This window comes from Gavialis gangeticus, unplaced genomic scaffold (assembly GCF_001723915.1).
Source record: "Gavialis gangeticus isolate Ggan-Ray unplaced genomic scaffold, GavGan_comp1, whole genome shotgun sequence".
Classification (NCBI taxonomy): domain Eukaryota; kingdom Metazoa; phylum Chordata; order Crocodylia; family Gavialidae; genus Gavialis; species Gavialis gangeticus.
In genome coordinates, this window is record NW_017729034.1 from 19,373,753 (window position 1) to 19,388,472 (window position 14,720).

A 14,720-nucleotide genomic window follows, 5' to 3' on the forward strand; every position below is an offset into this window, starting at 1 on the left:
GCCGGCTGTGGTGCGCGGCGGCGGGCCATGGCTCTGGCCGGGGCTGCTCGGGCGGCAGCAGCGCGCCGCTAGCTCCCCAGCTCTCCCGCCCGGGCGGCCGGCCGAGGATGAGGCGGCTGAGCCGGCGCCTGGCTTGGTCGCTCCTGGGCATCCTGGGACTCGCCGCGCTGCTCCTCTTTTTCGGGGCTCGCAGGAAGTTGGAGGCAGCCGCAGCCCAAGGGCAGACGCCGAAGGTAACGCGGTGCGTGCGGGCGGGGGAGGGAGATGCAGCCCCTCCGGAGGCGCTGGGAGACTCCGCGCCCCCTGCCCCTCTCCCATTCCCCTTGCCGAGCGCTCCCAACTCCTCTGCAGCACTTTCGGGGCGAGTGCGGGGCTTGTCCCATAGGACATCCACCACACGTCCCACTTGCCTCCCGGGACTTTTCTGTCTGCGAAACTCTGTGGCTGCAGGGGGCAGGGCTAGGAGCAGTGGCCTCAAGCTGCGGCGGGGGAAATGGAGTTGGGGGACGAGGCACTGTCTGAGGAGCGGCGTGGTCAAGCCCTGGGGCAGGCTGCCCGGAGAAGCTGTCGCATCTCCACCCTTGGAAGTTTTGCGGAGCAGGTGGGGCAGACACTTGGCTGGGATGGTTTGGGCGGGGGTGATCCTGCCTTGAGCTGGAGGCAGAACTAGATGACCTTGTGAGGTCCCTTCCAGACCTGCTTCCCTGTGATCTGTCCCTCAGCACAGGACTCTGGCAGGCAGCTGGAGATGATGGGGCTGCTCATCCCTCCCCCCGGAAATCTGTGGGCTTGGCGGCTGGGGAAGGACTTGGGAGAACGGGTTTGTTCTGGGCAGGAGGAGGTGGATTTAATAACAAGCCTTTCAACTACCTGAAGGGGGGCTCAGAGGGGATGGAGCTGGACTGTTTTCACTGGTGGCAGATGACAGGAGGAGGAGCAACAGGCTCAAGTTGCAGCAAGGGAAGTTGAGGTTAGATATGAGGAAAAACTTACTCACTAGGAGGGTGGTGAAGCACTGGAACAGGTTACCTAGGGAGGTGGTGGACTCTCAGTCCTAGGCAGGTGTCCTTGTGTGGGTTAGGCACAGAGGGAGCTACGTACCTTGCAAGGAAACATGGCTTACAATGTATCTTTCATCCTTGGATCGCTAAGGTTTTTAAGACCCTGCTAGAAAAAACCTTGGCTGGGATGATCTAGTTGGGGCTGGTCCTGCTTTTGGACTAGATGTGACCTCCTGAGGTCCCTTCCAGCCCTCCTTTTTTATTATTCTATGTTTGCAAGCCAGACCGCTCATGCCAGAGCTGGGGGGGTGCAGGCAGTGTATATAAAGTGCTCATAGCAACGTGCCTGGTGCCTTAAGATGTGTGGGTTAAAGAGGCACCCCTTTGCTGTCTTGAATGAGTTAGGCAGTGGTGTGGAGGGCTCGCTGTCCAGCCTAGGGTCTGCTTTTGCTCGGCTCTGCTTTCGTGTGTGTAATGGGGGAGCCATTAGAAGTCAAGTTGTTATTGTTGAAGACATGCTGTGTGATCCAAGGATGAAAGATACATTGTAAGCCATGTTTCCTTGCAAGGTACATGGCTCCCTCTGTACCTAACCCGGACAAAGACACCCGCCTAGGATGGAGAGTCCACCACCTCCCTAAGTAACCTGTTCTAGTGCTTCACCACCCTCCTCATGAAAGTTTTTCCTTATGTCTAACCTCCACTTCCCTTGCTGCAACTTGAGCCCATTGTTCATTGTTTTGTTGTCTGCCACCACTGAGAACAGTCTAGCTCCGTCCTCTTTGTAACCAGCTTCAACCTCATTCCTGTAATCTCTCCTTTTTATATGCGGTCTCTAACTGCACTCTAAATTCTCCATGTGACCTCACTAGGCCTTTTATAGGACTAGATAAAATTAGCATGCTATATTTTCCTGCTTTCAAACTCTGTGCCAAGGTGGTAGGATTTCTGTCCCAACCCTTTCTTTCCATGAGATCAGTCTCAAGCTTAATGTTTCCTGTTAAAGACGTAGAAGCATTTTTTTTGGGGGGGGAGGAGGAGGGGAAAGGGAATGCTTGCTTTAATTTAGATGTCTCTGTGCTTCATGTATAACTAAAGGCTTAAGATGCTGTGAATCTAAAACTTTGCTTTAGGGTAATGAACATCACCTTGGTCATCAGTAGGCGAGTCTATGTGAGAGACTACTGCAGGGTAGGGTGCTAACAGTGCAGCAGTGGTACTGTGCAGTAGTAACAAGCTACTGTGCAGCAGCTTGTTGCTTCTGCACAGTAGTGTCCAAAAAAAGCTGTGTGGTGACAGTACAGTGCCAGTATGGACCAGAATCCCAGAGCTGAAGGCAGGCCCCAATTCAGAGAAGTACTTAAGCATATCCTTAAATTCATCTGTACTCAGCAAAGGATTTAAGAAAATTGAGAGCATATGTTTAAGTCGTATTTAAGTCCGTGGAACTTAAACATGTCTGTAACATTCAGATATGTTTAGTGATTTGCAGGGTAAGGCTGAACTGGGGCTAGGTTCCTGAGCTGGACCTTGCAGCAGGCGGGTGTCTTTGTGGGTTAGGCACAGAGGGAGCCAGGTACAGTGGCTTACAATGTATCTTTCATCCTTGGATCGCTAAGCATGTCCTCAATAATAACTGACTGATTCTCACAATGCCTGTGTGAAGTAGATATGACTATGCAATATTCATTTTAAAAATAGGGCAGCATCAGGGGAGAGTTTGAGTGGTCTGTGGTCATAGTGAGTCAGCGGCAGAGCTGTAGCTACTCTCAACTAATTTAAATCACTACACTTAAAAGCAGGAGCTTAAGAGGAATGTAAGTGTTATCATGAAATGGTTTCCTACCTTGGTGAAAGCAGGTTGCTGGTGGGATTCCACACCTTCCTGCCCTGTTTTGAACCTGTTCTGTCAGAACCTGCTAAGTGCAAACCCCCATAAATATGAAGTGAAACTGTCTAATTATTAAATTCTGTGCAATGCAGAGAAGGGACACAAGTGGGGACTTTTTTTCAACATGATGTCTATTTTAATAACTTATGATGTTACTAACGCTGAAAAGGCAAAAAAGGAAACTTGTCTAAATACAGGGACCAGATTCTGTTCTTAATTACACTGCTATAAATCTCCATCTCTTCCTTGAAGTGAGTTGGTTAATGGGAATCTCCATGGGATTTGCATTAAGCTCTTGCTCCAGATGCATACCAGTGTAACTGAGAAGAATAGCTAGCCCATGATTCATATGGCAGCTGTGTTGTCTTGACCAGTTCTTCAAAGACAACTGTATCTACCAAGTCTGAAAACTTGTAATTCAAACCACTGTTAAAAAAAAAAATCCTAAATTGGTTAAAAAAAAAAAAAAAAAAATCTCTGTTTTTCATGTGGTGAAAGTTTTAAACTTTCTTTTTTCTCCCTTCCATGCTTTCTAAACAAAAATGATTGAATGGATTTTTTCAGGCTTTCTGAAAAAATTCTCATTTCTAGGATGGGAGAATGAGCTTGTGCAATTTCAGGCCGAAAGATTAATTTTTTTTGTAGGGGAAGGTAATAAGTCTCTAGAAAGAGATTTAGTATGAAAGTGCTTTTGGAACTGTAACTATCCCTATGTGTAAATAGGCTTGGATTGGAACTGCAGTCTTCAGAATTGCAAAATAAAAATTCACTTGTCGGACATGATATAGTATATTATCCTTCAAATGAACCCTTTTCTTTCTTAGGAACAGTTGCTGCAGAATTTATTCTCCTTTTTCACAGTCCCCTTTGAATATTCATGGGCTGTGGAGAGATGTATTTACCCCATGATCTTCCAACTGCTAGTATTATTATGGGCTCATTTCTGTTCCCAGTGCAGTCGATAAGAATCTTCTCATAAATGTGGGATCTGGCCCTAAATTTTGAAGTTGCACCAGCCAAGCTGCCATAACTCCAGCAATTTGACTGCTAAAATTGCCTCTTCATTTCTGCTGAATTTTCTATCAAAACAGTTGCATTCTCCTGAGGTCCATAGAGTACAGATTGATATTTCTTTTGTTGCACGTTATAGTTTTGGCTTTGGAAGCCACTTTTGAATAATATGAATTATAAGCTAGTGGTGAGAATGGACATACGACGTCACTTCAGTTAAGCCCTCTTCAGGGATTCACGTATGATTTTGTATACCAGAGCTAGTGAGACTACAGTGTGTGTAGGAGATAGGGGCTTTGCTACAGTTGTCTGTCTATGAAGACAGGTACTTTGGACACTGGTGAGCTGGTGTTTGTGTATCAAGTGATTCTCTTGCAGTGTGCAAATAGGTTCTTCCTTACCTCCTCCAGTTCTGTAAAGGAAGCTGAAATTATAATGGCAGAAAGAGCCTCTGTGACATAGTGGGACAAATTGGTGGTGCTACTCCTGTTGGAGAAATGGTTTCCATTCACCACGCTTCACAGTCAAACATTCCTAATTTTCTTCTTGCTTTTAAGGCTTCTTTCAATCAGGCTTACTTTATTTTTGGGGTAATGTGGTCACCAAACTGTGCTCACTGAGGCCTTCATGGTAGATCCACAACATGACTCACCTGGAACTTCCCAGTGAGCATCTGAGTAGAGCGGTCCAAAAGCAGAGTCTTCTCTGGTGCTTGAGCTGAAGAAAATTCCCTCAGGCATCTGCAGGTTAGGGATCATGACACACAGATGAGCTATTCTGATTCTATCCAGCACACATCAGTGGTGTATGTGCATATTGGTGAGTTATTTAGGGTGTGAAGAACTGTACTAGGAAGCTGTTCCATGAAGCACTGCTTGCTCGCTCCAGGTCCACTACAACCTGAAACAGATGTGTGGTGCTAGGCACACATTAGTAGCTATGCCAGAGACAGCGAGCTTATCTTTACAGGCCCATTGTGTCTATTTTGGATGCTGTGTGTGCTTAGGAACCATGAGCTGGACTACCTGCACATGCTCCCGTGCCCCTGCTAGAACTGTTGCCACGGTGTGCTCCATGCCAGAGCGGTAGCTATTGTTGCTGCTGCCAGAGCCACCCAGTGCCTTGGGCTGGATCTAGCCCACAAAGATCCCTGTAATCTGGGTCCAGCTGGGGTAGGAGATAAGTTTGGCACCCCTGCCTTAGGGTACTGTTACACTAATGCTGTACTAGAGGTACAGTCTGTTAGGGCGTATATAGTGTGACACCGAGCCAGCCATGCTACTTCCAGTTTGGGTGGGCTCTTGAATCAGAAGTAGGGCTACTGTGGTGCCAGGCCTATGTGAATTCAGGTGTTCAGGCTGCAGTAATTCAGTGGTTTTAAGCTACAGAAACAGGTTACCACAAAGTAAACTATACTGTGAATTTACAGCATATAATTTTTTTTCTGTGGGAGCTGTTGACTTTCACACTCTTACCTGGCAGCGTGAGGTAACTCCTTCTCCTTTCATTGAGGGATAAGCCACCTCACATTTTCTGTGAGGTAAAAGCAAGCACAAAGTTACCATGGAGTAATTGATATCCTGTCAGTTCTCACCATACCTGATTTCACAGTACCGTTTTTCTTTTATCCACTCCCTTAGATGATTACTTTGCTGAGCACATATGGTGCACTTGGCATAGAAGGGACATACATGTGTACCAAAAAAACCAATCTGGTGGGTTTTCCTTTGAAATCAGCGAGTGCTTTTTCTTAGTCAGCATGCCTCTCTTGCAAATAGCACAGTTATAGCTTTTAAGGCCACAAGGACTCACTGTGTTCATCTAATCCAGGGGTGGCCAACTTGTGGTACTTGTGCCATGAGTGGCATGGGACACCTGCGTGAGGCATGTGGCAGATGAGGGAGAGGCAGGCAGTGACAGATGGGGCAGAAGACAGAGCAGCAGATCAGGTAGGGACCATGCAGTAAAGGGCAGAAAGCAGAGCAGTGGACAGGGCAGGAAGCGAAGAGCAGAGTGGCACATGTGGGAGGGAAAGTGGACTGGAGTGGCACTCAGTGAGGGCATGGAGCTTAACTTGTCTCCCCCCTTGTCAAAATGATTGCCCCCCCCATCCCCCATCTAGTTGAGCCTCCCGTAGGACACAGGCCAAAGTGTTTCTCCCAAGAAGTGTCATGCTGTCTGCATGTCCCTGCCCTGACTTCCCTCTTGGTCCAGCAAGCGAGAACCGTCTATTCGAAGGAGAGGCATGGGGTTTGATTCCATTCTCCCCTGCACCAGTGAAGCCCCAGTGACTTTACCAGAGTCCTGATCTATGCTTGTATGAGTGAGAGAAAAGGCAGGCTCAAAGGTCCAAGCCTGAATCCCCTGCTTCAGGTTTAAGATCATGTCCCCTGTACTGACAGACCTATTGCCAGAGTAGGTAGGAGCAGCTGGCTTGTTTTGTTTAACCTGGCTTCACCTGCTCTTTCTTAATCTAATCTAATCTCTAATGTCTGCATGGCAGTCCAAGGTGTGATTGCAATACAGGTAGACATACCTGCTCTGGCTTTAATTTGATTAGCCTAGGTAATAACAGCAGGGAAGGAGGGCTTCAGTGCAGACAGTACCACCTATTTGGGGACCCCAGGTTTATACACTTGGATTCTAGCCACCTCTGACATGCTACCTCATCTTTACTGCTGCTGTTGGCCTGTTTCAAACCAGCATAGGTCTGCAAGTTCACGCTGTGTTCCCATTGCCAGTTGCAGTGTAGACGTACCCTCCCTCATCATTACCTTGTCTATTTTCTCTACCCCTTTCCTAGCCTTCCCTTTTCTTTCTAGTCACCTACTTTCCATCTTGCTTTCTTTCTTCCTTGTTCCTGGCTAGTGGCTGTATTAAGCCAAGCTATTATCATCACGCACAAGAACTACCGTGTAACATTTTCTCTGTCCAAGGGAGGCCAGCACTGCTTCACTCAGCCATGGGATGGGGCTTGTTGCTGACTGTTTATTTTAAGCAATAACCTTGGGGTACTGATGAGGCTGCAGGGGGGGAAGCGGGAGTGGGGGGGGAGAACTTGTCCCCCCCTTCCAGCTTATACAATTGCCTAGAGTAGTTGTTTATGGAATGAATTTTTCCCAGTTTATCTGATGCTGCCATCCGGACTCTTTTTACTGCTGCCGCTTGCATTTTCAAAGATCGAACCCTATTAGGAGGGCTGGGAAAACTTTCTTGTGCTCCTCTGTTCCTTTTGGAGTCCTATAAATCTGTTGAAGGAAGGCAACTGCGGCAGATTTTTCTGAAATGGTATGACTGCGTCTGCTGTCTAGTGCTGACATAATCAGGTGAGCCAGTTAGCAGATGGGGGATTAATGTGAAACAAAGTTAATCCTGTCTGCTGGATGATTTATAGGGGAGTCGCTTTATAGCAGGGCTTGGTTTCTGATCTCCTGGGGTTCATTGATAAATTCTGCACTTACAAAGCCTTTCATCCAAGGATCCCCAAATGCATCACAAGCCTTAATAAATTCCACACAAACTCCCTAGACTTTCTGTTTTCCGAAATAACACTCCTGAGGAAGCTGGTGTTGCTGAATACCTTTGAAAATCAGGCTATCAGTTGACTTGCCTTAAGCATTTGTGCACTGAGTTAGTGTCAGAGTTTGGAACACTATCCATGTCTCCCAACATCTTGTCCCTGGTCTGATGTTTAAGCTCTGATAAAGGGACGTGGGGAGAGGTCGCAGTGGGGATGAGTGACAGTGCACCCTGATTAGTGCTCAGGGACTCCTATACATGTGCAGGGAGCCTGCTCCAGTGCATGGGAAGTCCAGCACGTTGGAGCAGACTCGGTTATTCAAGTCTTCTGGAGTGGGGAAATGAAAGGTCTCCAGCAGAATCTAGTGTCATGTGCATCATTCAATGAGCTTTTCTTCAAAGTGCTCTGCTGCCATTTTTCAGCTTGGGGATGCTGATACATGTGATGCGTGGGCGCCTTTAATTAGTATGGCTTGCTAATTGCACCCCCTTCTGTGCCTCCCAGAGCATGTGAAAAAATGGCTTAGGCTTCCAAGTTGGCCTCCCCCTTGTTGAAGCTATTACAGCACGGGAATGATGTTGGTGAGGCAGGAGCTCTCTTGCTCCTTCTGGTGAATGGATAAAGCATTGCAGTGGAGTTCCAGAGGAAAGAAGGGGAGGACCTTTGTGTGTGAGGTTGGATTTAGGAGTGGGGGAAGGAGTGCTCTGGGCAATCCCAGAAGTCTTCCCCTGTTACTATAAAAAATGTAGACGTTATTAATTCCAAGGTAAGAAATATAGAAGTAAAAGTCCCCTGAAGAAACAAATGTCCTTTTCACGCTTCCAAGGTGGAGCTGTTGCAAACATAGGAGGGTTTAAAAAAAAAGACTCCACCAAATATACTTGCTGTGCCTTAAAAAATATTATTTGAGATTGAATATGTTCAAGAGTGAATTGTTAAAAATGAAGTGGTGGGGACTGACAACGTGAGTCAATGAGTTCTTTCTGTGAGATGCTATGTGCCCTCAATTCGTGTTGGGAGCAGGAATGGATGCTAAGTCGCATATGGGATTGGGCTTAGGGTCAGAAAAGCAATGACCAGTTCTGCACTTGGAATCTGAATTCCAGACTGCATTCTTTCTGCATTGTTGCAATCTTGGAAGATTTGGCAAGCAGAGCTCAGGTGATGATCTTTAGATATTTAATTGCCTTAGATTTTATAGCACCAGTCTACCACAGGCCTTTAACAGATTAAACTAGCACTAAACACTGCAAAAATTAAGATCATGCTGAATTAATGGATTGAAGTGCCTGTTCGAACCTGAAGACAAGTTTGCCAGTTTGATGTGCTATGGGGCCTGAGCTTTCTCATTGACTTTGACTGGCACAGAATGGAATTTATAATGACACTCCTTTATCACAACTCATAACTGAAATCCCACAGCAAAATGACCAGGAGAAAAGGCAGGCTTCTTACGGTGTCCAAAACATAAACAAGCTAGTGATGCATGAGCTAGCATAGAATCCACTTTGCTCTCTGGTAGCTGTATTTTTGAGCTGCATGTTTAACAATGTGGAAAAAAAAATGAACCAAGCTCATGTTTGTGTCACTGTGACTCGGGCACAGCCAGGAATTAGTTATTGAGTAAGAAGGAGCTGTTTCCTGTCACTGGCCTTTCTGTAACTAAGCTTTGGAAATAGTTTTTTTCCCCACTAGAGTCCACCCCATTTCTAACAATCATGTCTTTGTTGAATATGGTTATGACATGAGGTTCCGTCAGAGTTTAGCAAGCCTTCTGGTCAGGCGAAACCCAGCCGTCTGTAATAATAAAATAGTCACGGACAAATGGTGTGCAGCTTATATTATCCATGCTGTTTAATTAATCTACTGCCTGTGCATCAATGATCTCCCTGAGATATCTGAAAAACAATAGGCAGTAAATGCAAACCCTGTTAATTTTTCACTGGTAATTACAATGAATGAATTTTACCCCCATTACGTTCCATTAGAGTTCATGTTGCAGCTGTGAGTGATAGGGGCATAAATATTGATTGAACAAGGCCTGTTTGCTTTACGAAATGATGAGCATTGGGGCATCCAGGGACCTTCTATTGTTTTGTGCTTGTAAGAAGAAAAAAGGTGGGGGGAGAGTGAAATGATGGCTCTTTACTGAGGAGAAGCCCAATAAATCTCGGATGCAGCTAAAACGCATCTTGTTGCTTAGCACCTCTTGACGGGGGAGAAAAAGATTTTTCTTCTTTCCCTGGGAAGGTATAAGGAGTTTAAGAAGTCCCAGCATTGTTGAGTGATTTGAAGCCATTTGGTCTTTGACTGAGGCAGTATGCAGATACAGTTTTTGATCATTAGGAAGATGGCTTTAAAAAGGAAAAAAACAAAAAGCCCTCTTTATAGTCTTTGGCAGGAAAGCTGGACTTGTGCCATTTTTTTTGTGCTGTTGTTGCTTTTTTATCTTTATTCCTTTGGGATGAGAGAGGAAGAATAAAGTAGCTTGAAGCCATATCACTTTGTGCTTTACTGCTGTCATAACTCAGATTACTAGTTCTGGAATGGATTACTAGTTTTTGAGGAGGAGACCTGCTGGAAACACCTGTTCAGTCTAAGGGCCACTTGTTTCAGAAAGGCCAAGTGGCAAGAATGAGTAGGTTGGGACAGAGTCCAAGTCCTCTCATGTCCTCTTTGTGGTGTTCAGACCGATTCCTTGTATTCTAGGGGCTGCTATAACTGGTGCCATTTAGCTACAAAGAGGCTGGGGGTACTCCTCAACACAACATGCTCCAGCCAATTGCTCTGCCCACATCTGTGGAAGGAGGTATGTAGGAGGGAGGCATACGCTTAGCTGGTCAAACTTCTGCCAAAGCTTAACAGTTGAATGGTGTAGTGTGGTTAAGGGTTGAAGCCAATTTGGTCTAAGGACATAGGCAGACAAGGTTCTTTGGATAAATCTGATATCTTTTATTAGACCAACTCACCCAGTTGGAAAAATTCTTCTTTGGTAGCTTTCGGGTACAAATGCCCTTCATTGGGCTTAGGATGCTTCTGCAGTTGGTGTGTGCTCTTCCAGGATGGAATAGAATAGAAGCTAGAGGCCAGTATCATGCAAGAGTGCCAGTCAGTGAAAATGCAAATTGAGGCAGTCAGTGGGTGAGAAACAGCTGTTGGGCGGGGAGGGAGTGAAGGGGAATGTAGACCTGGTGATTGGAATATATCTGGCAAATAGTTGAGAGATTACCTGGGGTATCAGATGTTAGGAAAGTTATAATGTGTCGTAAATCCGATGTCTGTATTTAGTTCATGATTTTTAGTACCCAGTAGGTTGATGAAGTGAAGTTTGTAGGCTTATCTGTGAAAGGTGTTTTGTAAATTCCCTTTGAGGATTAGAACTGAGAGACTGGAGAGAGAGTGGTTTTCTTGTGAGAAGAGTGCCCCCCACAGGTAATTGGGTATTTTTGTCTTTGATAGATTTTTTGGTGTGTGTTCATTCTGGTACGTCGTTGTTGTTTGGTTTCTCCTACATATTTTCCATCAGGGCATTTAGTGCAGTGGCTGAGATATATTACATTTCTGGAGGTGCAGGTGTAAGATCCAGGAATGGTGATGGTTCTGTTTTGGTGTAGTAATTGTGTGGGTGGTTAAGGCACACCAGCTTTTTCCAGCCAACAGGTCACAAAGGAACAATGTGACTGGCTTGTGTCCAGCCTCCTTTGATTCCCCAGCCTGAATGACCAGGAATCCTTTTATATTTGGGGAAGCTGGAGGTGGCCAGTGGTACAAGTCCAGAACAGGGCTCTAACTCATGCTTCTGGAGTAGTGGTGACATGCCTTTACCCCTCTGCCACCGTGCCTTACTTTGGGTACAGTTGGGATTTATCAATGTCAGGATAATGCCCAGAAGTGATGCTGAAGGTGGCTTCAGTCTCTGTGGTATTGGTTCTCATTATCTTCTCTTCCTAGGCTGTCGTGTACTGGATAAAGGAGCTTTTGTTAGATACTACCCTTTGGTTAAGCAGAGCTGGGAATATGCTTAATTTCCTCTCCCAGGGCTGTTGCACTTCAGCTGGTGATACAGCAGTCAGAGCTATCCTCCTCTTTTCCTTCTCACATAGAATGTGGCCACCAGGGAAGTTCTCTACAGCAGCTAGTTGACAAGAGGTGGATGATGCTCCAAGCATACATGACTCACCCTAGCACTGCAGGGAAAGTTGTGGGTGTCCGTTAATTCCTACTCAGGGTGGCTTCCAAAGCTCCTGGGTGCAGCTCAGAGAACACACTCTTAGTTCATAATCAAGTACAGGGTTATTTTTTTATGCAATGCAGTTGCCCCACCTCAAAGGATGTAGGTTGAACACCACTGACCTAGCTGCTGAAGCCAATTCTGCATGTGGGGATACCCTTTGATTCCATGTTGATCAATGAGCTTCTGTATTTTTGAAGGTGCTATGGTGTAAGATCTCATGGCATCTTTTATAACCCTCCTGTCCTGGCTAAATACCAGCTAAATTGGGCGGGTACATGCTACTTACCCAAATTTCCTCCTGAAGTCACAGGTGGATACCCTGTTCTTCTCTTGGTCATAATTAAGGTATGATAAGGTTGTGTGCTGCTGAACAACTGATTTGCTCCATCTTGGACCAGGCTCTACATCAGTCGTGGGTGAAAAAATTGTTTTTCCTGGTCTTGGAGTCAAGAGGCAGGTTATTGAATGCTAGGGCCTTGCATCTAGGGCTGGATTTTTAGAAGAGCTCAGCCCTCACTGAGGCACCAAAAACATTGCAAGTTCTCAACACTCAACAGGCCTCTTTGAGACTCTTACAGGAAAAAGAAGACAGTTGAGTTCACCTGAAAATCAACCATCTAGTTTGGTTTCTAAATCAGAGTTGAGCTGTTCTAAAAATCTGGACTCAAGTTGCTTACAGAGTATCTTTAGGGCTTGGGTTGCATCTGCTTATATATCTGGACAGTGCCATACGTTTTCAGTGTACAGCAACCTATATAATATATACTCCATCATTCTCTGAAGTACCTTGATGCCTTACAAAAGGCACTATCTAGCTGGGAAAATCATCCTAGCTGCCTACTGGTGAGAAGATTGCAAGCAAGAAGTGGGAATCATTTCCTTTTATTTTTAAGCCAGTTTCTCACAAAAAGCCCATGATGATGAGAAGGTGTCTGCCTACTTTATTTGTTGTAGTCAGAGTTCAGGAAATATTCTGACTGAAACCTGCCTTCTTTCCCCCATGGCCTGACTCTGCAGTGCACTGTGTATATCCAAAAGTCAAGGGGAATTGCATGTCGAGGGACTGTAGGACGAGATTTATATGTGATCAGCCTTGAGTGTGGTCAGAGAGTGGGGGAGGGAGAGTCTGTGGAGCATTTTATCATTATGGGAATCAGTTGAGATTATCCTCTTTCTCCTCCTCCAGTAAAGTATTTTTTTGTAGGAATAAATTCCTATGTAGAGAATATAAGGAACAGATTGTTGAATCATTTTTAAAAACTCTGTGTGGTTTGTTCCTGGTTATTTTTCTGTAACATAAATATACAGGTAATTCTACAGATCCAGGAGTGGTCCATAGAGCAATGGTGTTCTGTGTGACCACACCAGGTATATACAGTAGACAGGTTTACACAAGACATACTGGGTGCATTATTGTTCCAAATAGGTAGGCCCAGAAGTAGCTGAATGGAGTTGTTATTCAAGGATGTCCTTGGTTCAGTGGTGGTATTCTCAAGTAAGCACACACGAGTTGTTTACTCAGTATTTAAATAAGGAAATGACAACTTTTTCCAGATATAGGGTAGCTGTTTGGAAGGAGCTGCCTGGGCAGCTTTCATGGCCAAAGCACCGCAAAGATTTGTAGAAGCCATTGGCTGTAATGAGTATTGGATTCCAGCTCTTGTGTTAAGACCCCTGTTTAACATCAAGTCATTTGGGGCCTGGTGCTGCCCATGGAAGTAAGCGGAAGTCTTTAACACTAGCTTCAGTGACAGTAGGGTCAGACTGAGACATATAGCTGTGTCTCAGTTCAGTGTTGTAACTCCAGTGGAGGGTGCAATATTTAGCACACAACTGAACAGGCTCTTTTTAAAAGGCATCTCCTGTGAGCTCTCCTGTTACTTTACATGCGAGATTTGCAGATGGCATTAGGGTCGGCAGCACACACAGCTCACAGAAAGGCCCTCGAAGATGCCAATTTGGTACTTTCTGCTTTTTTTGTCAGCTTGAGTATCTTCGCCAATGGAAAAGAGAACCTGGGAGAAATAATGGAAAAGCTAGAGCAGTGCATTGCAGCTGTGAGAGAGAAATAGAGTTTATAACCATTTCCCTTCCACTAGGACAGCCCGGCATTTGGTGCAATAAAACCAATGATGGGGATGTATCTGCCGAGAAAGCAAAAGTAGGATCTGCTTAAGGAAGATGCTTTGCGTGAAATGGTAATTATATATAGGGTGACAACAAAGGGTGCAGCAATTGACTATTAATTGGTGTAGCACAAGTACAAAATAGCTTGCAAGCTTCCTCCTGTTTAAAGAAGGAAAGGGTGAAAACCAGATGACAGTCTGTGGAATTTGCTATCAATCCACTTCCCCATGCAATGAAAAAGCCATTTTTCCCCTCTCTCACAGTGAAATGTTCACATATTGCCAGCAACACTTAGCACATTTGCTTACTAAGCTGCAATTAAACTGATTTTTTTTCCCCTCTCTTCCCCTTTTTGGTTCCAAAACCGCTGCAGGAGTCAGTGTTACAGGATGATCAGCTAGGAAAGAGATCTTGGGTCTGATTCTCTGCTGGTATAAATTGGGATTGCTCTGTTGCTTTCAGTGAAGCAGTGCCGAATTGTGCTACTTGAGAATCTAGCTCCCTCTTTTAACATTTAAAGGGTTTCATAGGGTCCTTGCTGAACTTTGCTGGTAAGTAAAATGCCTGTTTCTTCATGCCACTGAAATGCCTTTGCAACAGAAGAGGAATGGGCTTCAGTTTAGAATGGTGTACGTGTGACTTGTGTCTGATTCAGGCTAGGGCTAAGGATAGACATTCATAAAGCCGGAGCCTGAATTGATTCAATCTTTACAGGTTAGTCTAAGGCAGTCTAGGCAGACCTGGCTTGGGCTCCTGCTGGTGGGACATGGAGGGGGGAATTAAACCCTGCTCTGGCCAGTTCAGCCAAGGCTACTGCCCAGGCTGGCCATGCCCTCATTGCTGGAGGAGCCAGCATGGAGAAGTGCAGGTCCATGCTGGTGGGACAGGGGAGGGAGGGGAGGATTAAAGCTTCTTCCCTGGTCCTTTTCCAAGGCC

General features: G+C 45.6%; 1 protein-coding gene across 2 annotated transcripts in view; it reads left to right on the forward strand.

The window, feature by feature from the left end:
- Positions 1-16: 16 nt before the first annotated feature.
- GALNT14 (polypeptide N-acetylgalactosaminyltransferase 14) overlaps positions 17-14,720 on the forward strand; it is a 256,819-nt gene continuing 242,115 nt past the window's right edge. For both annotated transcript variants that reach the window (XM_019527047.1, XM_019527048.1), the window contains exon 1: positions 17-233. In XM_019527047.1, coding sequence (XP_019382592.1) covers positions 108-233 — 126 coding nt within the window. In that variant the 5' untranslated portion in view covers positions 17-107. The remainder of the gene's footprint in view (positions 234-14,720) is intronic.